The following is a 27,395-nucleotide window of genomic DNA, read 5'->3' on the forward strand; positions in this document are numbered from 1 at the left end:
TTTGAGATATTTTCTACCAGTCCTCAACAGATTACAGAGGGTTTATGCCATGAATGCAGTCAATTAGTCACTCTGGGGTTTTGTTGTTGTTGTTGTTGTTGTTTGTTTTGTTTTGTTTGGTTTGGGGTTTTTTTTGTTGTTTTTTTTTTTTTTTTTTTAAGTCCCTTTGCATAATTTGCTTTTACGGTTTTCTTCTGTGGAAGTGGATGAGATTTAGTCCCTTGGTGCATGACCGCCATCTATGCTGCTATGTGAGAATTGTGCCATAATATCTTGTGATTGTTGCTAGATCTCATTTTTGGCTAAACTGCAGTCTGGAATGATGGAGAAGGGGAAAAGCAGAACCCAGAGTACTGATATGTATAGTAGCAATGGCAGAGCAGGTAAGTGAGGAGAAAATACTGCTCAAATTCTGGGAGAAGCCAAGATTTCTTGGTTTTCTGACACTGCATTTTGGAAATATCATTAAACAACATTTTCCTAACCTTTATAGCCCTGCTGTGTGTACCCTTACCTTTGATATCTGTTTGGTTTACCAAGTTCCGTCAAGATTACTTTGTGTAAGTTTCTTCTTTTATTTTGCATGGTTCCTGAAAGCAATTAAGGTAATTATGAATTGAAAATGAAGAGGAGGACAAAGATGATGATGAGCTGTAAAATAATGAATATTGGTTGCTTAACAGTGACCTAATTTTCCAAATGAAGATCTATCAGATTCTATCAGAGGTAGTTGTTGAACTTGCAGTCCATAGATTCTTTAATTTTTAATATTTTTTCTTATGTAGGGTTGTATTTCTCTATCTGAACAAAGCAATGCTGTTTCATTTTATGCCTTTTATAAATGTTAATTGTTTCAAAATGGTCTGTCTGAAGTTAGAGAAATTATGTATTTTCAGGTACTACTTAATTAAACATTGGGATTTGAAATATTAATGTCAGCTCATTTCACTACTGCAGATAAAAGTATAACATGTCTTTGAAAATTAAACTGTTAGGCAAAGAAAGATTTGAAAATAAGTTGGTAGTGATTATTTTCTTTTTTTAAGGAAACATTATCAATATTGGGAATAGAATTCTCTGTTTATTTAAAACATATGCTACTATGTTAATTACTGTTGATGGAGAGCAAATGCCAGCCTAAATAACATGCAAATGGTCAATGTTTTTTTTTTTTTTTTTTTTTTTTTTAATAAAGAGGTTTTACAAGTCATTCTGCAGTACAATTAACCCATAAATCTGTTCAAGCTGGAAACCATCATCCATCATAATTCTGTTTAGGCCTGGGTATAATAGGAACTTAATCTCATTTCAGGTTCTGGAGTGGATATTTTGATTAAATTAGCAAACAGAGATGACAACGATAATAAAAGGAATTCTTGCTGATGGTGGAATGCATCAGTAATAACTGTCTGGGAAGCTCTGCCAGACTTTTTGCCAAATACTGAAAACATTACTCTTCCTATGTAAAGCTAGAGGTGTGCAAGTGAGATGTGATAGCAGAGAATGAAGTTGGCCTGTGCAGTAAATTACGCACTGCTCAGGCACTGCTCATGCCTTGGAAAGAGGACACTCATCAGGAACATAAGGGCAGCGCTGGGCTGCTCCCCTTCATTTCATCATGCATTGTGTTGGCCCTGGGAGCTGCATGGAAATGAGTGCCTCATCTGTGTCACTAGTGGCCCTGGAGCTTGTGCCACCCACACTGCTGGGCCTGTGTGCCCGCTCATTAGGGACCAGGGCAGGAGCAGGAGGTGGGAGGCAGAAATACAGTCAGGTAGGTGAGTTCTAATTTGGATACTGGGCTAGGAAGAAGCTGTGTTTTTCCCAAATCACACCATGGTGCTGTGGCTTAACTTTCATCTCTTTCAGACATTATACTGGGCATGGATCCCCAAAGAGGACATCCTTTCATTTTCGTTTTACACACATGACAAGAATATAAATAGCAAACACTCTGACCTTCAGTCAGTAAATATCCAGAGCATCTTCCATGGTATGCAGTGACTGTGCATAGCAGGGGCTCAATATTTCCCCATTTAATTCAGTCATTTGAAATCTGATTTTGTATCACAAGAAACAGGAAAGGTAGGTGAATGATGATTCTTAATTCAATCCCAAGGTAATGCTGGTGTGAGAGCCCTAGAGACAAGCCAATGAAATGCATTTAGAGGCACAAATGCATCAGCATCTCTGATAACACTTAGGCATGGCTTCTTTACAGCCCCTGTCTGTGCACCATTGCTAGAATAGGAAACTGAGGGAATCTTCTTGTTTTATTTAAAAGGGTGAAACAGGACATGTTCTCCCAGTCAATGGCTTTTCTATAGGAGTTAACAAAAATATTCAGAGGGCATACCATGCTCTTAGCAGTTCTGATCAATAAACATGATCAATAGTCTAGTAACTGTACATTCATAATTATTTTATGGTTCTATTGCAAAGGCTATTTAGGTATTTTTATATACAGACATTTCATTGAAAAGCTTATTTTATAATCCATTTTTTCCCCTCTTGGGCTTTTATATTATTCTTCAACTGGTTATTTAAATAATAATGACTTTGAGATATTTAACAGTAAAATGTGGATGCTCATGATGTGAGCTAACAGCAGGTGAGGAGCAGGATTTTCTTCATAAAGCACACAGCTTCACTAGGAAAGCATTTGGATACTTGTTTCTGTAGGATGAGAATGAGCATTGATCAGCAATGACTAGGTCTTACCTCTAAGCCTAAAAAAAAAGTACCTGAATGGTGACCTGCAGGCAAAGTATTCTCACTGATGTAGCATCACATTTTAAGGGGAAATGCATTTTTGAAATCATAAAGTAAAAGATGTATTGTTTTCTGGAGGAAAACTGACAGTGATCTCTGATGAAGTTTTATAAAACAGGAGTGACTGGGTCAAACAATGGAGTTTATATGACAGAAATAATAATCGAGGCAGGCCCTTAATTTGGAAGGAATGTGCATTATACCCTCATTAGTGCACCATCTAGTGGGATTTTGGAGGAAACACCCGCACATGTAGCAAAGCTAAAATCATCATTAATAAAATAGCCAGGTAAAAATAGATTGGCTATGTATAGCCAATATTCCTGCAGCAAAAAGGCATATCAGAATGGCTTTTTTCCTTAGTAACTTCAATTCATGAAAGGGATAAAATGACACTTCCAACCATCAATTAACGTCAGAACTCTGTATAGGTATGCAAGTCTTGGAGACTATATTGTCTCTCCTTTCTCTCCTTTCAGCATGCTTTGAGACCCAGCAAGCACCAGCCATGTAAGGTAAAGAGTAGTCTTGCCTATTTCAGGCCTTTAACTTAACACTCCATTGTGTTTGCAGTTTATTAGACTTCTCTGTTATTATTGGGTTAGCATGCCTAGTATGTTTTTCACTGCTTCAGCTATTTCTAAATCTTAGCAAAGACCAAGATCTATGATAAAGCACAATTAAGCTTGCAGTTCCCAGTTCCTGAAGCTGTTCCTCAGGCGAGGCTGGGCTGTGTGGAGGAGGCAGCATTCTCAGCAATCAGGTCTGCGGGCTGTTTGCTCTGTGCTATTTAATGTGCACGGGGGTTTCCTGCAGACGAAGCAGCTCAGCCTCGGCGCTCTGGGGAGCGTCTGGCCCTGTCATTGTCCCTTTGAAGAAGTGGGGAGGATGCAGAAATGCCTCAAATGCTGTGCAGGCAGCCTGGAGGCTCGCCTGTCACTTCCCAGGTAGCTGGGCCGGGAGGAGCCCTGGTGCTTGGCTATCGCATCCTCCTTGTCCTCCCGAGCCCGGTACCGGCAGCCGTGTGAATGCATCCTTCATTTTTCCTGCTCCTGCATCGCTTGCCTCCCATCCCAGCTGTATATTGTGTATCTCTGCATTCAAAGGCACCTTTAAAGAGATCTACCGCGCAACTCTCTTTGAATTGTCCATTCCCCTTTAGAGAAGAAATAACCCAAGCGGAAGGCAGGGCTGGCAAAGAAGGCTATTAACAAAGTAACGTCGTATTTTTCACTATAATATTGTATCCTTGCCCGTGTTTTCACCTTGCTTCCTAATGCAACAGCAACCATGCAACACCCTGAAAGACACTCTCTCCACCCTTCACCCTCACTTTTTCCGATCGCATCGGGCTGCAGCTGCCGGGGTTGTCCCGTTCCCCTCGGCAGCCCCCGGTGCCCGTCAGCAGCAGGGTCGCCCCGCAGGCCCGGGCGGAGCCGCCCTTCAGGGACCGCCCGGCCCCGCTCGCGGAGCCGCCCCTCAGGGACTGCCCGGCCCCGCTCTCGCAGCCGCCCGGGCGGGGCCGCGCCTCCCCCCGCCTCCTCCGTCACGGCGGGGCGGGCCGGGGCGGGGCCTGCCCGCCCCTCCACGCCCTGCACCGCCACCGCCCCCAGCCGCCGCCCTGGGAGCGGGTTCGCCGGGGCCGGGTAAGAGCCGCCGGAGCTTCGCTGGGGTGCTGGGGGTGCTGCCCGCTGCAGGCAGGGGGGATCCGGGCGGCGTCCGGCCCGCCGGGAAGGGGCTGTCAGGGGCGGGGAGCCTGTCGGAGGGCAGTGGGAAGGGCCTCGCTGGAGCCGGGGCCGCGCCCCCGTGCCTGGCCGTGGGGCGAGCGGGGCGGCTCTGGGCGAGGCGGGGGTGACGGGGCCGGGGCCAGGGCCGGGCTGTGCGGGGAGCGCGGTGTTGGAGCGCGGTCGGTCGTATCAGCGGCAGCTCCTTTCCCCGCACCCTTCCCTGTGACACCCACGGTACCAGGGCTTTGGGCTTGGCGATGCTCTTGGTCGGGGCCTACATTGGGTGTTTTATAGCAGCTGGTGTGGAAGTGTGGGGTGGGACGGGCACCCCCGCCTTGTGGAAATGCTCCCCGTGCTGTTCCAGGTCCGAGGTGAGCGTGTCAGCGGGAGGAGGGGACATTATAAAAGTGGCCGGTGTAAAGAGTGAGCCCGGGCCTGGCGCCCGGCGTTATCGCTGTTTTCCTGGTGAATCACTCGGTGCTGCATCAGAAACTCAGGCTTCTTCAAACTCAGCAAGTCAGTGGAAGGTTTCACTCCGCTTTGCATGCACCGCAGGGCACTACACCTTAATTGAAAACGCCCGGTGTTAAAATCTCAGGATACTTGGTCAGAAGCAATGTGCTCCTATGCTGTGGTCCCCTCCACGAGCCATTCAAAGGCTGAGGGCTGTGCCAGCAGGGCGAGTGGAGCCCTCCTGACGGGTCATTATACAGGCTTGTGCTTTGCCGGCAGTGCAGCCCTTCTGCTTGGAGCTTGGGGATTGTGCAATTGCTCTTAATGGAAAAGAAGGAAAAGGGGACCAAAAAAAAGGGTTAAAATATGTCAAAATTAGAAGAAAGTGGTGCTCAGTGTTGGCATTGTTATAACCTGTGTCTGTGTTTGCTTCATGATGATGCCTTTTGTAGTCTTTGGAAGAATATGAGGTAGCAGTCTTCTTGGTGGCTTACACTGAAGTGAAACTCTTGAGAGAGGAGAAGAAAAGAGACCATGAGCTATATGTAGTCATTAGCACCCCGGTAGGCCTCAGAGAGACTTGGCATGCATTGCAATCGGATTTTGTGCAAAGGTAAACTTATCCCTTGGTGTGCTTGATCTGTTCACTTGGTAGCCAACAAGCTACCATGATGGAGAATTGGGTGAGAACAAACACACCACATATATCAGGCTTCTCATCCATCTTCTTTTTCCCATGAGATAACCAGCTGCAAAAGAAACTGGGCACTTTGAAATGGTCATCAGGTCCATTTTCAGACTTCTCATTCCCTCTCTTTCCCCATAGTTCCAGTCCCCAGCGTTCCTTTTCCTTGCTTCATCATAAGGCTTTTAAATGTCTCGTGTGCTCCTAGGAAACATAATTCTCTTGCTTAAGGCATTTTTCCAAGCACTAATATGTTCTCTTAGGCTTGTGAAAGCTATGCACTTCCTTCACCTAGTTCATCATAAATATCAGTGTGGATGAATCAGACAATTGTAAGGGTGGTAATTTTTATCCGTATATGCTTAGCGTTGGTGATGTGTTAGGCCTAGTAGAATTTCAGGCTTCTGTAATTTAGCTTTTCATGCTGAGCAGTTTAAATGTTGCTGCTTTAAATTGCATCTTTGTTTAACAGAATCATTTTTAGAAAAAAATGACTAAAAACACTGACTAGTGGCACAATCTAATAATTATTTCAAAAAACCCCAAACATAGAGCTGTTAGATGATGCGAGCTTGGTTTTGGTAGGTTTCAGCATCAGTAACATGGCAAGGCTAAGGGAATTGTGCAGAGTAGCTACGCAGTTACCTTTTGACATCTCTTCTGTTAGTGTTGATGCTGTTTTAAATAAACTTTGCTTTTTCCTACCATATATGGATTTAAGTTTGACTTCTACCTGAAAGTAGAGAATAAAAAAATAATCTGGAAATTTTTCTTTTAAGAAGGCAAGAAGAATTTAATTTTACTGCTACTTTGTTTGCTTATTTATTACGCTCCACGGCAGGTTTTGTATTATGGGGGCCTACAGCCTGCCTGTGGACCAGGATTTCAGCACAAGGAGCTGTAAAAGCAGAAAGTGGGAAATGTGATATCAGTCTCTAAATATTTTAGCTGAAGTATAAAGGAAAAAGAGACATAAGTCCAGGAAAAAATTAAACCTCCCTCATCCCTTAGCAAAATAATGACAGATTTAATGCTCACCTGTATCTTATTAATTCAGTTGCTAAGAGTCTGTTATGATAATCCCTCAGGTGCTGTAGCAGGAGGTCCTTATCTTTTCTGTAGCAAACATTGTGACTTGCTGAAATTTTCGCCCAAGTTTTTCAGCAGTTCATCACTTTTGGCTGTGTTTTCACCCTGCTTGAAGAATTTTGACCTTTTCTTTTTGGGAGGGGTAGTTCGTAAAGGAAGCCACATATTGTTTAAGAGAAGCTTTGTTACTGTGACCTTTATTTAGGAAAAGAATATCCTGTAAGGAAAGCCCTATGACTTATTTCTGGATACTTAAAGGCATAAAATCAGATCAGATTTAAATTTTCAAGTGTTCTATGGAATGCAGTGTGTACTTTCTGCTTTCTGAAAGTTAAGGGTCCATGTAAACATTCTAGGTCCTAATGCTATAATATTGCTCAAACAGTGAAACTATTGCTTAAGGGTTCTTATCCTAATGTATCTGGGCTAGACTTCTGGGAGAAGGAGAATTCTTCGAATATCTAAATGAGAGAATACAAAATAGATTAGGTGCTTATTAACTGTAGCTTACTGGAGTCTGCAAAATATTCGTGCAACTGCTGTGAAATCTGACATGTGCAGTGCTTGTCACATCACTTCCTTTTGTCCTGATGGAGCTTCAGGAATGACACTGGGGAGCTGCTTAGATGTGGAGACTTTCTTGTCTCTACATTCATAGTCGATGAAAAAGTGGATTTTTTCTTATGCCTGATAAACACCTTGCTAGAAGATATGTTGGTACTAATGTTCATTTTTTGTTTTGGTATGAAGTGACCAAATGATGTAGGAACTAGTTAATGCAGAAATTACGGAAAATATATTCAGTCCTTTGAGTTCTTTAAACCTCAATGTACAGTGAGATCCTGCTTCAGTTAGTGTCAATAAAATGTTCTGATTTTTCATTTAATTTGTGCTTGTCAACTCAGTTCCTTGGAATTTCTGCAGTAGCTTGAAAAACTGAATTGGCACTCAGTGTACTCCCATTCAGAGGCAGTGATGTTGAGCAGAAGATAAAATGTGCAATAAGAAACTCACACCTGACTGAAACTTTTAGAGGAACTGAAGACTACCACAAGTGCAGCTTGGTTCCAGTCTGAAGGCAAAGTGTACTTCCTGCAACTGCAGCAGGCCTTTAACTTCCCTGTTTTGTAAGTTGTGCAGCCAGTCATACCAAATACATCACAACAGAGTACTTAAATGCTGTGAAAGGGAAAAGGGGTAATTTCTGTGGAAATACAGTGTCGTGATGAATGCTCCTATCACCCTGGATGGAAAGAAGTGTTTGGTGCATGCTTGTTTTTTTTCCTGGTGGTTGAAACCCTGACCTTGTCTAGGTCATTAGCAGTTGACTTTCCAAGGGCTCAGCTTATCTGTGTTTTCAGAGGAGCTTGAGTAACTCAGCACTCACAAGTGAAGGGGTTGTGAGTGGAAGAAGGGTGTTCATCAGGTTCAGATACCCATGTTACTGTGAGAACTAGAGGGAGAAAATGTGGTGAAGATTGGGAGGTGATGACAGCTGATGGCTGTCCTCTTACCTCTCTTTCTGTCTGTTCCCCAGACAGTCACTTACTGTCATCTATCTGTATTATTGAAATACTCAGGAATAGCTCTGTTAGCAGAAGAATATGTATGGAGTAAACCAGTTGTGAATTTACATGGCTATCCTACAAATTTGCTATAAGTACTCAATTGTTAAGTATGTGAGTTGATAAAAAGAATTGTGTCAACAATTAGAGAGATCTACATGTGCAGATGAAAAGTTGAACTATATCTTGTGGAGTTTGAACTCTGTCATCTGAACATCTTGCTATCTATTGTGTTTGGCTGTTGTAGAAATTTTAAAAATTCTTGTCTTATGTATTGAACAATCTGTATGCTTGTCAGTGTAGTGGAGTGTAACTTCTTTAAAGATATTTACAGTTAGCTGTAGAAATTTGCAAGACAAAAAAAAAAGCAGTAGCTGCTTTTGTCAAGACTTGGATGAAATATTCAGTGCATATCTCTTGATTGTAAAGGTATTCCTGAGAACAGTCCTACAGGCAACTGTGTTAGGTGAATACCAAGATGAAAGAAAAAAAAAACAATCATGAAATGTTGTTTCAGTTAATTCTACACAAGGTAGCTTGGTCTTTTGCTATCTCTTCTCCTTAGCAGTGGCATTTTAACATTACCATTAAACATAAAAGTTAAACAACTTTTAACATTAACTGTAATATTTAACTAAAAAGTTTTTTTAAGGTATCTAGAAATAGTAATAACTTTTACAAAAACCTGTCAGCAGTTCTGAGAAATCTTTTTCAAATTTAGTTTTTAGGTGGTTTCTTTGTATTTTATGCCTATTATTGTATTTTTCACTGAATTAGTAGATTTCCTTACGTAGTCAATGCCCTAAGGTATAGAGCCATTTATTTGCTGTAAAGGTTGCATGGGTTTGGTCTTGCAATACAAATTCAGTGCGATTTTGCCTGGAATTTCCAAAAAAAATCAAAAGTTGTAGTTCCAGCCTTGGCCCAGATAAGTGGGATTTAGGCTGGCTGGCTGACTGACTCCAGACTTTAGTCAGAAAAACTTGAATCTGCATATGGTACAGACAAAGGAAACGACACTGCAGGCAGTTATCATGACTCTGGCAGTGGTGCAGCAAGAAGAAGAGTGCAAATACACTCCCTGTGACCTCGTCTGCTGTCAGGTTATTCATTACTAGGGCCTGATGACTCCAAGCAGGGCTTGGGATCATAGTGAAGCAGCCATTTTTAAATTAAGCAGAGTTTGTCTTCATGGTAGCAGCAGCTTTTTCATGGGGCACAGGTGATGTCACCTGCAGGGAGGCAGGGATGGGCCTAACCTCTGTATTTACATCCCTGGTGAAGTTTTGGTGAGTTGTACAATGTCAAGACCAGTACATGTCTTGGCTCTGCTAGAGATCATTTTATATGACAGAGATATGAAACCAGTTGTGTTTTAAAACAGCCAGGGTATTGCTGCCTGTATTAATACAGGCATTTCCAAGGTAGGAAGGAAATATTTGGCAACAATGACTGTTAATTGTTTGTATTTAAAAAAAGGTTTTAAGGACTAGGGTTTGCAAATTGTAGTACAGCTGCTGTCATACTTGACAAATCAGTTGGTCTTTTCATTTCCTTATTTTCACACAGTAAATTTGCTTTCTTTTTCTCTATACCTGAAATGGAATTTTAGCGGTGTCTCTTAAGCAGAAGCTGATGGGTCAGGAGGAGAGGACATTGTTTGGAAAGCACGTGGTTTGGGTTGAACAGTGGAAATGCGGGGAAGTGGTGAAGCTGAAATGTTCAACCTGTGAAGGTGATGTGCAGGAAAGCACAGCCTGGATGAAATTGTGGGTTTGTGTTGGATGTGTTGCACTTGATTATTTTGCATTCTCACTGCAGAACAGATAAACCACCAGTTTTGATTTGCACAGGCATTGTAATTTATGTCTTGGTAATTTTGATTTAGGATATGTGCCCATGAGCTTGTGCTGAAATTTTATCTGTATGGATGGAAAAACACCCCTAAAAATGTGTTTGCATACCCAAGTTGTTGAAAAAAGAATTCATATCGACAAACACAGCAGCTGAAACAGGATAAAGTGCTAATTCATAGAACTTAGGTGGCACTGGGTTAAACTAAAACTGAAGTTGATACAAATGATTGCTGTTTGGAGGAAACTGGTTGCTGCCTTTTTTCTGAAGTTTTTTTTCCAGTAGTTACTTATGCTGGATTTTATTGTTGGGGTGGGTGATATATGGTATGTAAATAACAATGTAATTGGTTTGGGATGTAATTCTTCAGAGGGTTTGGAAGTTTCAGATGAAACATTTTTTTACTGGAATGGTAAATGCAATGAAAATTACACTCTTTGATTACAGTGGGGAAAATATATAAGAAGTTTGACAAAAGATAAACTGTCCTTGAAGTACAGTGCGTTCAAGGAGGGTAAACATTAGTATATGGAGTTTTCTTTAATCTTCTCCCATGTATTCTCCCATGTATCTTTAAGAAGATGAAGACCTTTATAAACCAATGACCAAAACATAACTATTGTTTTCTGTAGGTAGAGACTGTCTGTCATTTTCCTGTTGTGGATGACTGTGACAGCAGATCTACTCAGCCATGTCGTACGGACCAGGTTTTGGGGATCCTAATCAACTAGCCCAACGCATAACTTCTAACATCCAGAAGATCACACAATGCTGTAAGTTACATTTGTGCATGTTTTGTGTAAAATTTTAGTAATGGTGGTGGCCCCACTCAAGGTGAGTGTCTCAGATTCATTCATGGGAATTAACTCTGACTCTGCCTACTCATTTGGTAGGTTTGTGGCACCCCACACAGCGTGATCGTTCCTTCCTTCATGTGTATTGTTAGCAGTGATCTGCCATGGCAAGTACAGATAGTATCACTCTGTATTCACCAGTTTTGTCCTGGCAGTTAAAGGACACTTTAAGATGGTAGGTTGAGGTGTTTGCTGAGCAAGGATTGCATCAAGTATTCACTGAAGCTTGAATTTTTTAGCAGGGACAGAAGCTGTGGCCTCACAGGTTCCCCTTCTTCCTTGTATGTCTTAGATTTGTAAATAAATTCTGCAAGTTTTAAAATACCAGTACTTAGTTTCATGCTACTTAGTTTTTTTTAGCCACCTAACTGGGGTATTCAAGCTAGAGGTTAATTAGGCTGCTGGGATTGTCAATCCTTTTTCCCTTTTCCACCATTTTCCATTTTTTTTTAATGTGTGTGAATACAAAGCAAATACAACTTGATTGACAAACTATGTAAAGTATATAGTTCATCAGAAGGGAAATAGTCATGAACAACATGTGGCTAGTTTTGGTACGTGTGTTTTATGTTGTGCAGGATGCAGAGTGCATGCAGAAATGAGTATTTTAATGTTAAAACTTCAAATGAATTCTGGACAGTAAAGTACGTCAGTTTTTATTAAAATTTTGATCTTTGTTTTGAAGACAAATTCTAGAAGTTGGTATTTGTAGGGCAGGTTAGTGGCACAGACTGGGTTTTTTCCTGGTTTTTTCAGTTACATTTTCTATTTTCTTCCAGAAAGAATTTCTTAAGATCTCAACAGGCAAGAACAAAAATTGCAATTTTGCCTTATTGAAAAGTTTCTGTACTTCAGAGTGGTATTTCCACAACCTAAAGTTAACAAACAAACTCTGTAAAAGTCCTCATGTTTTATTTCCTAAAATCTGCGCAGTGAACTCATTCAGTCTGATGGCTTCTAACTTGGTCTTCCAGAGGCAGCTGCCCATCTGTGACAGACACTGAGCTCCAAGATGTAAAACAAGGGTTTTCTGTCAGATGAAAACATAAAGTCAGTGATTGAAACTGGAGTATTATGGAAGTTGCTGAACATAATTAACTGTCTTGTGCTGGACTCCCTGATTCCTTAATCTCATCTTTCCCCTTCCGTCCCTTCTCTTCCTTCTTCTGTCTCCTCCCCAAGGCATGTTAACAGCAAGCTGCCCATGCATAGATAGGAGATGTGCCAGAAGAGTTATCTGCAGTTCTACTGTCTTTTGTATCTTGAAATTTAGATGGCTAAAGTCTGAGCAATGGATAGGTGCTACTGCCATGCCAAGACCCAAGTCCAAATGTCTCTAAGCCCCACTGCTGCATGGCTTCAGAAACCGGAGCTTTGCTCTGAAAAGCAGCAGCCAAAGATTTTCTAGTCCTGGTAGGGACACAGCTGGATTCCATCCCTTGCTCTTGTGTAGATCTGACTGAATTGTAACCACTCAGTTACTCTTGCAGTCCATAGATTTTTATGAGGGTCTGGATCCTATGTGTTTCCTGAACTGAGGTCTCTAAGGACTTACAGACTTTTCTAGCTTTTTTTTTCCCACTGTGTGTAATACCCATGCAGCTTTCTATTGCACTGTGGGAGCTGCAGGAACTTCCAGGTAAGATGGAAGAAACCTGCAAGCTTAGGCACTTACAGTGCTAGTGAGATGCTGAACATGTCTCTTAGATTGCAGTTTTTCATCTTGGTTAGGAAGGAAGGGGGAGAGACAGGAATCTTAACCATAAATGCATGGGTTTTCATCTAAGCAGTTGCCTTGGTTTTGCACTTCTGCCTGGAGATGCTAAGCTTTTGTGAGAGGCGTCAACACATTTGAATTCTTCTTGGTTAACCTGGAGGTGTGTGGATACTCTGGTTTTCAGTGTGAGATTAATAGAGGAAGTGAATTTCATTTCAGATCACCAGGCTATTTCAGGAGGTACCTCAAAACTAGTTTACACTTCCGGTAACATGCAAGCAAGGTGGGAATACTACTATAGAGATGGAGATGAGATACAGATTAGTTGAAAAGAAACTGACCCTTTGAGCTACAAGCTGGCCCTTTAACTTGTTGGGGAAATACAGAACTTCCTATATTAGATAACATTGTGCAGCCAAGGTTTCATAATACACCAGAGTTTATAGGAAGTAGCATGGGTGAGAACAACAATCTTTAACATTTCTTCAAGGCTGAATTATTACATCCTCACCTTCCAAGTAATAAAACTGATCTGTTTCAAGATAAAATACATATGTTAAGTACCTCACTCATAATGCATGGGCAGGATGCTTATGTTGTATTAATACTCTCATTTCTTTTCTAGTTCATCTAGCCCACTGTTACTGATTGGCTAGGAAAGCTCCTCTCTATGCTGGTTTAACACACTGCTTCAATAATTGTATCAGTTGCAAGATAGTATTCTTTTTGGTTTGGGTTAATGGAAGGACATACACTTGTGGTTGGTAACATCTTGGTTAGCCTTTTAACTTCAAAGAACAGATTTTTTTATCTGTTGATGCAATCATGCTGTTGATTGTTTTGTTGAAGGTGTGTTAATAGCTATAAATTGCTTCTGCCTTGTACAAACCTTTGCTCAGCTACTGCAATAAATGCTATCTGTACTGGACTGTTTGAGTTTCTTTGGAGGAGAGGGTGTTGGTGAGTCCTTTTTAGGACCTTGAAGATTGAAATTGAGCTAGCTAATGGGAAGCAGCATATGCTGCTGTCTGTACTGTGAGCTCTCTTACTTTGTGCTTTGTTTCACTTTTCCAGCATTTCTGCAGAAATAAATGTGTATAACATCACTTAACAACATCTAGAGAGCAGTTGCTTTGCTCAGCCTGAAACTTATATTTTATCAGTGACATCTCTGAGCTGAGATTTAAGGAACTAGTCAGTGGGGTATTTCTCTATTACTTTTGTCACAACTGTTTCACTGAGAAGCTGGAGTTGCAAAACTTAAGGCTGCTCTTGACATCCAGAGAAAGTGGCAGGCCTCAGGCAGGAGAGAGAGTTAGGCTCTCAGACTGACTCCTGGAGTTTTTGAGTATCCATGTGACTGAGCAGTGCTCTGAAGTCTGGGGAGCCTGAATCACATGTGCTCAAATGAGCTGCAGTGTTGTGTGCTGAACCTCAGTGAGGGCAGCAATGCCTGCAAGCCATGTCTCGCTGGTTTGGTTTCAGGGTCTGTATTAGCAGTGATGAGAGGTAAATCTGCAAACAGCTAAGGGAACTTCAGATTCAAATAATAAAGCCAAAGAAGTGTATAATGAGCTAGACTTGGATAGCTGCTAAATTTCTATCTTACTAGAACACAACTGGTAGTTAAGGTTTGATGGTCTGTCTGGATCCTAGTCTAAAGTAACTGTAATTCTCATTTCAGGCCTATATTATATCTTTATAAAATCTTGGTGACCTACATTTCATGCTTTAAAAGTCCAGTAGTGCATTTAAAGGTGGTTGAGGTTTGTCCCTAGCTTTCTGAATATGAAGAACAAGAATATGGAGGAGAGAATATGTGGAAGAATATATGTAGGATGTAAAGCTCCAACCTGTCTGGCCTTTGCAGACAGAGAACCTATTATCAAGGTGGTTTAATCAGTTTACTGAAGGAGCAGTTGTTCTAGAACTGGATTTCACAGGTAGCACTCTCACCTATTTGTCAGCTTAATGGCAGTGCTATTAACTTGAGACAAATCTAAATGCCTCCCTTCAATATTTCCTTGAAATATTTCCTCTTGTCTACAGCAACTGGATGGACAAGGAATGAGTGTGATGCACAGATACAAGATGAGTTATCAAAATATATTTCTCTGTGACAGAACAAATTCTGCCTGCTTACAAAACTGTATTTCTACTAGGCATGTTCATTTACCGTACTGGGATACGCCTGGGAGGATGAGCCCGTGTGATTGTTTCTTTCCTTTTTTCCTCTCCCTCTCTTTTGGAAGGGCATACAATTGTATAAATCTGATCTTCCAACAAGTGGACAGATGAAAGTAGATTAAGTGAGACACAAAGCCTAATTTAAAGACTTTAAAATATGTAATTTTCAGACTTCTCACAACTGAAGATGAGGGGGAGCAGTTCTTTGAAATCTGACCACTTTCTGATTTTAAAGAACTGATTCTCTTTGTGTGGCTAAAGGAGGGAAAGCATTTTATTTAAAAAGATGTTCCCAAGAGGGAGAAAAATGGGAATTGCATTCCTCTACAGGAACAACTTCACAGATATAAATGTGGGAAGGATACAGTTAGAGGAGCTGACTCTTCTGCTCAGCTGGAAAGATTTGACTCATGTCTCTGACAGGAACAGTGCAAGAAGTAGCAAGCCATGCTTTTTCCTCCCCACACATACAATAACTCTGTCATGTGTGGGACACTGAGGAAGCAGGCTAGTATGCCTTTGTTTTGCTTTGTAGTTAATATTTTATTTGTAGCTACCAAATACATTACTTGGAGCATTCCTTAAAAAAAGCAAGAACGGTGCAGGCTAGATTTCTAACTATCAAGTCTCCACTGGCATCTTGAGCTGAGCTTTGGAGCTGCCCATCTAGAAGCAGTTTAGAATGCTGCCTTTTGCTTGGGAACACAGAACAAAGCCTGATATTGGTAAAATATGCCCAGTCTTTGGGTTTTAAAACACTTCTTTTAAAGCACTTTTTTTTTAGTTTGCAAACAGTAATCAAGCTAGAGAACTACATTAACTGTAGTAATGGTTCATATTCCTTCCCTACCAAACCCTTCCTTCAGTCCCCAACTCCTCCAGGTAGTGTCAGCATTTTGTACAGAGTTGGTTGAGAAGCCAGTAAGAATGGCGTAATCTAGCCTTGCTCAGTGTTGGCATGGTAGGTCGCTGATAAAGTATTTGACTTGTTCATTCACACTGAAGATCACCCTAGCTGAACAAACACATTCTCTGCATGCTGCAAGGTAATAAAAATAAAATTCAGTAGCCACAATCCACATATGATTGGAGGGGGTCTGGCTGACTTTGAGAGATACTTTCTCATAGGGACTTCTGCTTTCTGCTGATGTCCTTCGCTGTTCGTTAATGCAGCACAAGTATCAATTCATATAGAGCGCATTCCTGGAAGGTCAGCTTAAGCCAGCAGAAATCCCTCTGCCATGTGATACCTGTCCTGTGACAACAATTTCATTCAATTTCTCTTGCATCTCAAGTTTTGTATAAGCTACTATTCTCACTCAATGTCGTTAAGATGGGAGTTAAGTTAGATCAATCATATGACTTCCTCTATAACTTGATCTGACTGTAAAAAATAATAAATGTAGATTAAACCCTGAAAAATATTAACACTTTCAATGGATGCCTCTCTGTTGTGGTTTAAGCCCAGTAGGTAGTTAAAATGTTCTGCTAAAAACATTCACAAAAATCTGTATCTGTCACTATGTTTGAAACACCAGCAGGTTCGCATGATTACTCTTGGCTAAAGAAGAACACAGATGGGCACATGAAAAGTAAATGAGATCACTGAGGTGTTGAAATCACAGCCTGTATGAAAAGAAAATTCTGTTTTGTCTATATATAAAAAGTGTGGTTTTGTACAGGTGTGATTCTTAAGAAAACAGTCTCCCAGTAGAGCTTGTTGAGGCTTCTAAATGTGGTATTGTCAGAAATTTCCAATTAGCTGCAGTTAACCAGATTAAACTTTGTGGGAACATACCAGCTGAAACAATTTATATATTATTATTGTTGCTGTTGTGCGGAAGGTTTCTTGGCTATGGAGTGAAGTTTCTATAAAACCTGGAAAAAGCGGGTTATTTAGGGATTTTAAGAACCATTGTATCCTTCCACATTTCATTTTGTGGACTTCTTCCAAGGCTGAGGAATTGAGGAGAAAGTTAGCTAATTTGAGTCTTTCTAAATGCTTGTCTTTGCAATGAGGTGAAGTTATGAAGCTCACAGTTCTTGCAGAAACAAATTATTTCTCAAAATAGAAATAGAAAACCTCAAGCCTGAATAATTTCCATGCAGTTCTTAAAGGTTTTTTTCTATGTAAAATAGCATATACATTTAAGAAAGCATGCATCACAGATTTGTCTATGAATCTGGGAAGCTTTTTAATATTTTTCTGTGTTTTCTCTTGTCTTTGTCTTATTTGGATGACATTGCACAAGAGGGGCAGGGATTTATTTATGCTAGCAGCAGAAAAGACTGAAAAAATGGGTCTTCCATGTATGCCCCAGCACAGTTTGTGTCAATATATGCAAAAAAGGGAGAGTTTTTCCTTGACTGGCACTGTATTGCATTACAGTTATAAGCAGAGAGGTGGCCAGTGAAGATGTCCGCACTTCTTCTGCAACTGTTGCTTTTGTTGATGGAGCAAGTATAAATGGACTCACCTTGATAAGATAACTTTTACAAAACAGCCTGCACCTGCAGCAGAGGAGAAGGGATGTGGCCAGAGTCCTCATGCTTCTTCCTGGCTCTGGAGAGTTGTATTTCAGATGCTCTCTAAGGTACTTAAAATGCCTGCTGCAGCTCAGTTTTGTTGGATTTTCCTTCTTGTGGACAGGAGATTGCGTAGCAGCTTGATTATACAGAGAGTCCTCTATCAAATCTGCTATAAAACTGCTGTGCTGGGGCTAGACACCTGTCAGGGCTTAGAATAAATGCAGGTCAGTGATTGATTGTGAGTGACCCCGCAGTAGCAGCTACTTGCTTGTGTTGTCCGGTCTGTGGTGTATTGTGTCTCCTTCCATGTCAGCTCCTGAGGTGGCTGCAGTAATGACCTGGCCTCTTAAAAACCAGACTTCCTTCATGGAAATGGGTTGGGTTATGGTGTTTGTGCAGTTACTGTTTACTGCAGAACAATGCTTCATTTTCATCATTTAATAAGCTACTGGTATTCTTTAGAGAAATGCTCAAACTTCCAAGTTTCAGGAAGTTACCAGGGACACTTTAGGATAAGAATATAAAGGGATTGGTTTAATGACTTTGCCTTGGCTGAGCTGTAATAATTGAGTGCATGATCAGTAATTGTACACTTTAACAATGTGTGTTTAGTGTGTTCTACACCCATATTAGAAGAAGAGCCAATACTTCAATGCCCCCACTTCACTCTGTCCTTGAAAGACCATTATAGATGGGAGTACCCTAGAATGAAATAATTACAACAGCAGTGAAAAAAATGAGGGCAGATCCTGAACTTCAGGCATTGTTGCTGGTGTTCCTGGTTGCTCTGAGGCATGATTCTGTTTAGAAATGCCAGAAGTTGTAACAAAATATAAAGAAAAGGTTACAAGACTGGATGTTTTCCCACTAGTCCAAGCGTACTGAGTTCTTAGAGCTCAGGGGACAATCTTCAGGCCCATCCTCATTTTATTTTCTCCTTCCCACACATGCATCATTTACTGTTTTTTCTGTGCTGATGCATTCTCCTGTTTTAGAATAATCAGTATTGCATACTGAGTTAAGATAGAATAAAGCAAATTACTTAAAACCAAATTACTAAAGTTTTTGGATATTTGATTTCAAGTAGGTGAGTTCCTGGGGATGCTTTTTAATGTAAACTGGTCTCTTTTGACTGGTGTCCTGGATTTGATTCCTTTGAGAAACTGTCACTCTTGTTTAAAGTAGGGCTAGCAAGACAGCACTATGGCATTGTGATTTATGCAAAATTTGAGGGAGTGAACTAGATTAATAGCTTTAAAGAGGGTCTTACACAGGAGACTTACATCTGATGAAGATATTGCAACTAAGTCAGAATCACTGAGTCATATGAAGGCTTGTGTTGGAAGGGACTTTAGAGATCATCTAGTTTCAACTCCCAGCAATGTGCAGGGATGCTACACACTATATCATACTGCTCAAAATCCCATCCAACTTGGATGTGAAGATTTCCAGAGATGGTGCATCCCTAGCTTCTCTGGGCAACCTCTTCCAGTGCCTCGTCACCTTCACAGTAGAGAATTTTTTTCCTAATCCTATTCTCTTTCAGACTGAAGCCAGTCTTCCTTGTCCAATCACTAGGTGCCCTTGTAAAATGTGTCTCTCTTAATTTTCCTTGATCTAGGAATGTTTTCTTCAGCATCTCTTCATCTTTAGTCAAGTACCCTCAGTTGAAGTGCAGAAAGAAAACACATTGAATTGGATTTGAATAAATTGAGGAAGTTTGTTGTCCCCAGGCAAAAGCAGTTTGAACTGGTGTAATTTTAACAAATAATTCTTTTGTTCCAATAACTTGCTCTGGAGGGACTCTGAAGTTTATTAGATTCCACACAAATTAATCTGTAACTGGATGTGCTGTTTGTTGACTCACTTGCTCAGCTGGAAAGAAGTAGGAGATTTCTTCATAGTTACCCAGCCGGTCTCAGCGCATGTGAGGTATTTGACAAAGCATTTCTGCAAGGTGACTGTGCTAGTCACTGCTTATTTGCCTTATGAAGCCACAGTTGGAGCATAAGGCTCACATGGAGCAAATCAAATGTTGCATTAGGTGTACACGAAGGAACACTTTGCTGATTCTGTTTATTCTCCTTGGGTGCAGGAATAAGGAAAATGAGTAAAAAGCATTGTCTTTAAATGCCTGTTGTTGTGTTAGCCCTGTGAACCTCAGACAGTTAGTAAAACCCTGTCTGTCACTTTTTAAGTATAGGATGGTGACATAGGTGGGACCATTGCAATTAACATTCAGGAGGAGCTGTTCTGCTCCTTCTTCCTGTGAGGTCCCAGTCCTTGCTGTTTTGTAAGGCAGGTTTCATTGTTCTTGCTCTTCCTGCTTGTCTGGTTCTTGTCCTCTGCAGAGCAGTGCCTCAGTGTTTGTTGCTTGTGCTGCTGTTGGCGTTTCTTCCATGCACACCCAGTGAGTGACACATTTTCTGTGGAAGCATTAGACCATAGCTTTATGAAACTGGGCAATGTGGTGGATCTGGCTGAAGGAAGCTAAAGGAAACAGCTGCTGGATGGCTATAAAGCAGTTTTGATCCAAGTAAGAGGTGAAGTTACTGCAGTGGGGTAATAAGCAGCACTCATTAAACATATTTGCCCTCAGTTTCATGCTTCTATATTGAGGTATATTTTTTAGAACTCTCAGGATTATGTTGTTGATGCATGTCATTCTCCAACTCGTAAAGCTGCAGCAAGCTTGGTCATGGCCACTTGGGGCTTTAAAGTTTGGTTTTCCAAATGTGAAATAGAACAGAGTTTAAGGTAAGAAGACAGCTGATTATGGGTAGCTTGAGAAAGCTTCTCTCCTGTAGCTGGAGTTGCTGGTAAACATTGCAAAGTAAGACCATTCTCAGTTTCCTTTGTCTAATGCTGTAGCTGAACATCAGTAACAGTCTTGGACACTTCTCAGCTCTGCCAGAGAAGGTAGGTGACCTCCACTTTGTTCTTCATTTCCATTCTCTTAGTTGATGCAGTACCTTTCAAGCATTAGGATTTTACTGAAGGATTTGGGTGGGGATTTTTTTTGCCTTTTCTACTGCAACAATACTGTGGTATTACAGTTTGTACAGTGATTACTATTTCACAGTTTGGGATTAAGATTATTTTCACCCATGATATTAGAAGAAAGAAGTTGTTTGCATTTTGGTCTTCATTGCATTAATTTATTTTTGTCTGTATTTTAATTTTAAAATTTCCTATGCCACCTTTTAAATGTTCTGATTTCAAGGACTGGAACCATCAGTATGTCAACATGGATTTACTTGTAGTAATGAAACAGCTTTGCAAATTTGGCTGAAAAACAAGACAAGGAGGAAGGAGAGGAAGCTTTCTTCTTTGCTTGCCAGCCTAAAGCAAGGGTAGTTGTGTGATCCAATATGTGAAACATGGTTTTATTTATGAAAAAAATTGTATTATTACAGATCAGTCAGGAACATGTTTCTCAAGTACTCCTACCTGTTAAACATTGTAAGTATTTCCACTCCAGCTATCTCTACTTCCATGACTCTTGTAGAGGAAAGGAGGTCTTTTATATCAGACTACTACTTTCCTTTTGATGTTCTCCTTAACTAGAGGAAGAGCCTTCTACTGACTAGAAATGGAACCACTGTTTGGCTTAGTAAAAATAAACATGAGCTGACTCTTGAATAATTTTCTCTGTAGGAATTCAGGTTAGGTCTTAATTGTTTCTCTGGCTCATCATTAACCATGTCTGACCTGTTTCTGAGCATGTGATCAGCCTTAGAGAAGCTGAGTAGCTTTTATCAGCTAATAGTTGTGTATTGTGACATTTAGATCAGGAATACTGCAAGGACAAATGGAAAGTCTTCTTAATGTTATGGTATTGCTTCTTTCTAAGACAAGACTAATTTTCAGTAGAAAAAATGGGATTCCTTTGCATGTAAGACAGCAGTTTCTTGGAAAAAAATGCATTTTGCTTGCATGCTGTCATGTATCCTTGCTTCCTGCTCTGCTCAGTTTCCAAAGTGGGCTTGCTTTCTTATATTGCCAGCCCACAGCTGGCAAGGTGCTGTTCCTGCCAGTACAGTGTGAGCCCTGACAGAGCTGTTGATTTCCATTCTATGCAAACATCTCCCCTGATGTGCAGTGTGAAGTGGCTGCAGGAGTTTGCAGGGTGTTGCCATGCGCTGGTGACTTTGGTAAAGAATGCCTGTGTGCACATGTGGTGTGTGCCCTTGTGCAGCTCCTGAGCTAAGTCCAGCAGCCACCTATGTACACCAAGGAGCCTAAGTGCTCACGTGAGCCAGTGTCTGACTTTGCACTGAAATGAATTAAAATCATGCACAAGATCCAGTCGGTCTCTGTGGCAGGATTGGTAATGTCCAAGACAGGAGGGACCTTAGGTTATTCCTGTCTTTTGGAACTTCTTGGGATGTTTGAAGAATTGGGAAACTGGGGAAGGGAAAAGCATAACGAGTAAAGTAGCCTAGGAACTTGTCAAAGCTGTGTTGTGATCTTGGGTCCCTGACTGTTACCAGTATGTTTGCAGTGCAGTGCTAGGGCTTTGTGAGCTAGGCCTAAGCCTTTGGCTCTCTGGGACGCTTGAGTGTTACTGATGGACTGAGGGCACCAGAGCAGATGCTGTGTGCTGTGATCTACCAGCCTGAACTCCCTACACAGGCCTGAAATGCTGGCTAAATGAAGGAAGGAGACAGTACCCTTATAAGTACAACCATCAGCAGTGAAATCAGGAATTTAGGAACTTCTGTTTTCCAAAGAGTAATCCCAGTTTTTCAGCAGTTTTGCTCCCAATTGCCTGCTTGGTTCTTCTCCCTGCTTCTTTCACACATGGAGCAGTGCAAGGAGCAAGCAGAGGTATTTCTTCAGTCTAGGAGATGCTAAGGCTACCTGCTTTTCCCTTGAGTAAAGGAAGGGATATTGTCCTATGATCTAAGGAGTTGCAGAGCTAGTTCTTGCTTTTAATCAGATTCTGTGACACCTGTGAGACCCTTTCCCTCTGTGATCCCCGTGGTAATATCTTTAATCCTGTTCAAAAATTTTGTTCATGAAACTATCACTATAAACATATTTTAGGTGGCTTTGTGATTACATCTATAATATTAGATAAAATATTTGAATCAGAAGTAGCTGCAGTGAGAAATCAGTAAAAAAACAAGCCAAACCAAAAGAGTTAGAAGACTATAAAGAATGTATTTTTCAGTCTGTATACATGCCAGCATATTTATATTAATACAAAGGAGTGCAAAGACTGGATTTCTTTAACTCATCAATCTGTAGGTATATACTGTAAACCAAGATTTCAGGAAAGTCAGCTTCTCCACTTCCTTTGTTATGCTGGCCCTACTAACTTGTTTTTGTCTTTTTTATGAAGCATCTTCCAGAATGCTGCTGAAGGCTATTGGCCAAAATTTACTTTTTGTGCTCTGCCTCTTTTTCTATTTATTTACTCAAATAAGCATTTTCATTTTCCTATGAAAATATTTTTTGCTATACTTCATATAAACATGAACTTTTTTTTCAGTAATACCTATGAAAGGTTAAGGTGGAAAATACTGAATTATAGGAAGCATAGAAAATGCTATTATTTCAGTCCTTAGGGTTTTTTTCTCAAACTTTTCCCCTTGTGATTTGAAGTCCTATTAGAAATTTGCTATTTCTATGCATACTTACAGACTTCATGATAACATGTGTTTGAATTTTATGCTAAATTTTTGAATCACAAGACCTGACCTGCCACAAACTCTGCCTTTGGAATTGTACATCTGACCAAATTTGCAATGTGGGCTTTTAATTTTCTCTCAATTATCTACTTGTGTTCAGCTTTAGAAGTAAGGTAAATATGCAGTTAGCTTGGCATACAAATATTTTAAGTATAGGCCATGTTTTGGGGAATTTTTATTTAAAACACAAACCTGCATTTTCTTCACTTGCAGTTAAATAATGCACCTCTAGGTAGCGGTAGGACACACTGAGACTTATTTCTGTCTTTTTGGGTTTCCTTTTTAGTCTCCCTTTTCCAAGTACATACGAGTAACCGAGCTCCTCGGCTCTGCAGTCAGAAGGCAGAGTGCCTTGGAACAAATACAGAATAATTAGTGTTCAGTTTTATAGATATTAAAACTCCATATTTTTGAAGATAACACCAGCCAGTTATCTTTTTGCTTATTTTAAAACAGTGCATTACACTGGCCATAAAAAAGAAGCTTGATAACCCCGAGCTCGTGTTGATCAGTGTTTGTGAGCAGCTGCAGCTGCCCAGAAGTGCAGGCAGACAGGCACTGCCTTGCCCAGCATGCAGGAAGCAGGGAAGGGCTGGTCCTTAGTAGCCAGTGGTGACTGTAGCCAAAATCAAAAAATCTTCCCTCATGTTTTGCTGTTTTTCAGCTCAGTTAAAATACAAGCTGCATGAAACCCATCTTACAGTGCTATTCCACACAGAAATTCTGTTAGTTGTTTATGCCATATAGTTATCTCAAAAACACTTGCATTAAGTATTTGATTTTTTTACCTAATGTAAATCTAACTTGCCTGTTTTGATGTATTCATTACCTGGATGTGCACACAAAGTATTGGCTATAGCAGTTGCCAGCATTGGGATGTTTTGTAAAGTAGTGCAGATAATCCACTATCAGCTATACTACATTCACTGAAGATTTGTTATGAAGCAAAGATCAGAATTAACATTATTAATAAAATGCTTTAAGGAATTGCAGTTTTATCTAACTGGTTAACATAACTCAGCTTATTTTCTTACCTGTAGTTCTGTTTCCTACAGGTAACTTCTATAGTGTATAGAAAAGTACTCTCTTTTTTTAATATGTTTTTCTTCCTTATGTAGAGTTGTCACTTAATGCATTTTCAACTGTGTTTAAGGAAAAAAATAGATGCTGAGATAAGGAAGTGAGGATCCCACATAATATTGTACCATATCTGTCTGTGTGGTACACCATTGTGCCTGGGAAGAGCCACAGAAATACAGAGAAACTATAAGCTTTACAGTGTGAAAAATTACCTATCCTTTAAGTTTCTGTTCATTTTTCTCCTTGCTTTCTCACATGTCAGTAAAATATATTAGGCTGAAAATAAGCCTCAGACAATATGTCACTTCTTGCAGTTCAAAACTAATGTGTTTCATGAAATACACTTTAAAATCACTGGCAGTTTGTATCCCAGACTTACAACCATAAGATTTTCAAAATTGCAATTTAAACCTGGACACACAAGTTTTCTTTCCTTTTTAATGTACTGTTAACCCATGAATGCTTTATTGCCGTCTCTTCATTGATGCATGGATTCTGAAATGTTCGTGTAAGATGTTATAGAAGTCTTCCATATGGTTTTCCAAAATGACATATATAAAATAAACCAGAATAAGAATGGTGCTGTTTATTAAAAAAAAAAAAAAATAAAACCCCTGATTTAGACTTACTATAATGAAATCATTGACTAATCTTTAAATTGCCTGTTTCTACCTAAAGATTTTAATACATTCTTTCATAAGAAACCTCAGGTTTTGTCTTTGACATAGCGAAAATCATTCAATAATTGTTTTGGGACTTACAAATGGAATCTTTGTAGTAGGTTGAAAAAGTCCTGCATATCCATTTCTGTCAATTTATTTACATGGCTTTAGAATTGTCAAGCAAAAATGCATTAAACTGAATAGCAATTGTCTCTGCCCCATTCAATTTTTTCTTCCTCTTCACAAACAGCTGCTGAAATACAAAGAATACTCCATCAGCTTGGAACACCACAGGACACGCCTGAGTTGAGGCAACAGCTGTGAGTACTTCACATCATAACACTTCATTTCATTGCATTGTAAACAATCTCCTCTTAGGTGATGAGGTGGGTTTCTGTTAGGCAGAGTGCTTGATTTTCCTGAGCAAGGTGAGATAGAGAAAGATTTGAAACTTAGATGTTGAGATGTGCTTTATAAAGTAGGGTAGACTGTAAACTCGAATCAGCTGATTTTACCATGCACATTGCCTGCAGTATCAGTGCATCTGTAAAACCTGTCCTGTTTATTAGCAAAGTGGCACAAACAGAAAGCAGTATCACTGCTCAAAAACATACCCCCACACCCCTCCACTCCAGTCAATGCTTCCAATCTGATTGTAGAAGTGTCACAAGGTAATGAATATATTGGGATGGGTTTTTTGGGAGGTGAAATACTGGGAGAGGAAGGGGAATATCATTTTTAGTGATGAAAGCTACAGTAAGGGGTGACATTATAGAATAAATACGTACCAGAAGTAGTAACATAACTGAAGTGAAATCAGACTCCAAGGCAGATGCTCTGCTGGAGTTCAGTCACCTAAAGGTGGACTTCCTCTAATATGCCTCTAGGAGAGACTGCAGCTGCTCTCTGCTTTTCTGCATGGTCTAATGAACCAGGATGATTTTTTCATTAAACTTCTTTACCACATTAATCTCAGCATCACAAATGCATGTAAGCAACATGTGCTCATCCTGGCATTTTTTGTGTGTTTCGTGCTTTGCTGTGGCCATTGACTAGTAGGAGGAGGTGTGTGTTGGACCAAAGTTGTGATGTTCATTTTGGTGAACAGCCTAATTTCTTCATAACAGCCTAAGTTTAGGGCCCATAACATTAGCCAGGTACAATCCACAGGGGATATTCTACTGGAGACAGAACAGGTGAAGAGCAACATACACACATGCAGTTGATGAAATAACCCAATAAGATCTAAGCATAAATTCACACCTAAACAGCACAGAAACTGTTGTTAAGGACACGCTTCAGACTGTTATTGGAATAATTTATGTATATATAGTAAACATGCTTGAGTTTTTATTGATCTTTCACTTCTCTGAATATTTGGCCTTTCCAAGAGTTATTTGATTATTTTAAATATTGATGCTGATGGCTTGATAATAGCTTTCCAGATAAAACCTTTTTATATAGACTGGGCGGGGAAGATGCCAAAGCAGGTAAAGAATTTGAGTTGCTTCAGAACAAAATAAAAGTGAATATTGGTAAAGGATTGTGTGATAAAATCGGAAGTATATTTATGTATTCATAATGACTACAAATGTATTACTGCACATGAATAAAATAGAGGAAACCTAAGGGAAAAAAAAAGTGAGTAATTATTAATTATGCTGTCACACTGCAGAATACACCTTCTTCAACACCTGTCTTGCCTGGAATCCATGATTTCATGCCTTTACAGCAAACAACAGAATAAAGATGGCTTTGTGTGCTTCAGAGAAAGCTTTTAGTACTGATGTTTTTTGAGAATCAGTGAAATTCAGCAAAGTAACCTGATGGTCTCTAATAAAAATTTGCATTTGGTTTTAGGCAACAGAAGCAGCAATACACCAACCAACTTGCCAAAGAAACTGACAAATACATTAAAGAGTTTGGATCTTTGCCTGCAACAAGTGAACAGGTATAAAACCAAAAAGCATGGCTTGTTTGATTAATATGTTGGCTCATGTAAAGTATTTGAGCCACTTCAGTTCTTTATTCCTGTTTTCAAAGCACTGTTTAGTTAGTTAGTCAACACATTTGCACAAGCAGGAATTCACTAAAATGTAAGAATATTTTGTTACCGTCCAGACTTGTCCCAAACTTGTTTTTATGTATCAGGAATGAAGTAGTGTGATTGAAGTAGTGGGAATCAAGGCAATGGGCTGTGCCTTTCTGCTTTTTCAGGTAGCTGGACACTTTGTAATCCATTGCAGTGATGCTGTATCTGACTCTGCCATCACTCTGACTGCTTCCAGGGTCTAGGAATTGTGTGGCAAAACACTGTTCACTCACTGTCTGAGTAATTTGATTATCACAGTATGTCTGTTCTGCATCACTCAGATCAGCATATGCTATGTCTTGTCACAGGCTTTTCCTTTCTCAAGAGGACTAGACAGGAGCTGTTACTAAATCAATCTTCTTTCTGAGGTGTGTGTAAAATCTTTCAGTCAGAAACATGTGAAGTGGCTGTTGTGGTTAGCACACTCCTGTTT

The 27,395-nt window shown here is 40.2% G+C and overlaps 1 protein-coding gene across 3 annotated transcripts in view; it reads left to right on the forward strand.

Annotated features, from left to right (window-relative positions):
• Positions 1-4,343: 4,343 nt before the first annotated feature.
• Positions 4,344-27,395, forward strand: part of STX7 (syntaxin 7) — a 31,138-nt gene continuing 8,086 nt past the window's right edge. The window contains exons 1-4 of one of the 3 annotated variants that reach the window (XM_036380800.1): positions 4,344-4,418; positions 10,778-10,918; positions 25,121-25,190; positions 26,731-26,821. In XM_036380800.1, coding sequence (XP_036236693.1) covers positions 10,837-10,918; positions 25,121-25,190; positions 26,731-26,821 — 243 coding nt within the window. In that variant the 5' untranslated portion in view covers positions 4,344-4,418; positions 10,778-10,836. Of the gene's footprint in view, positions 4,419-9,896; positions 10,027-10,777; positions 10,919-25,120; positions 25,191-26,730; positions 26,822-27,395 lie in introns of those variants that run through there. The other 2 variants (XM_036380801.2, XM_054514374.1) reach the window with 2 other exon arrangements.

Source organism: Molothrus ater, chromosome 3, assembly GCF_012460135.2.
Source record: "Molothrus ater isolate BHLD 08-10-18 breed brown headed cowbird chromosome 3, BPBGC_Mater_1.1, whole genome shotgun sequence".
Classification (NCBI taxonomy): domain Eukaryota; kingdom Metazoa; phylum Chordata; class Aves; order Passeriformes; family Icteridae; genus Molothrus; species Molothrus ater.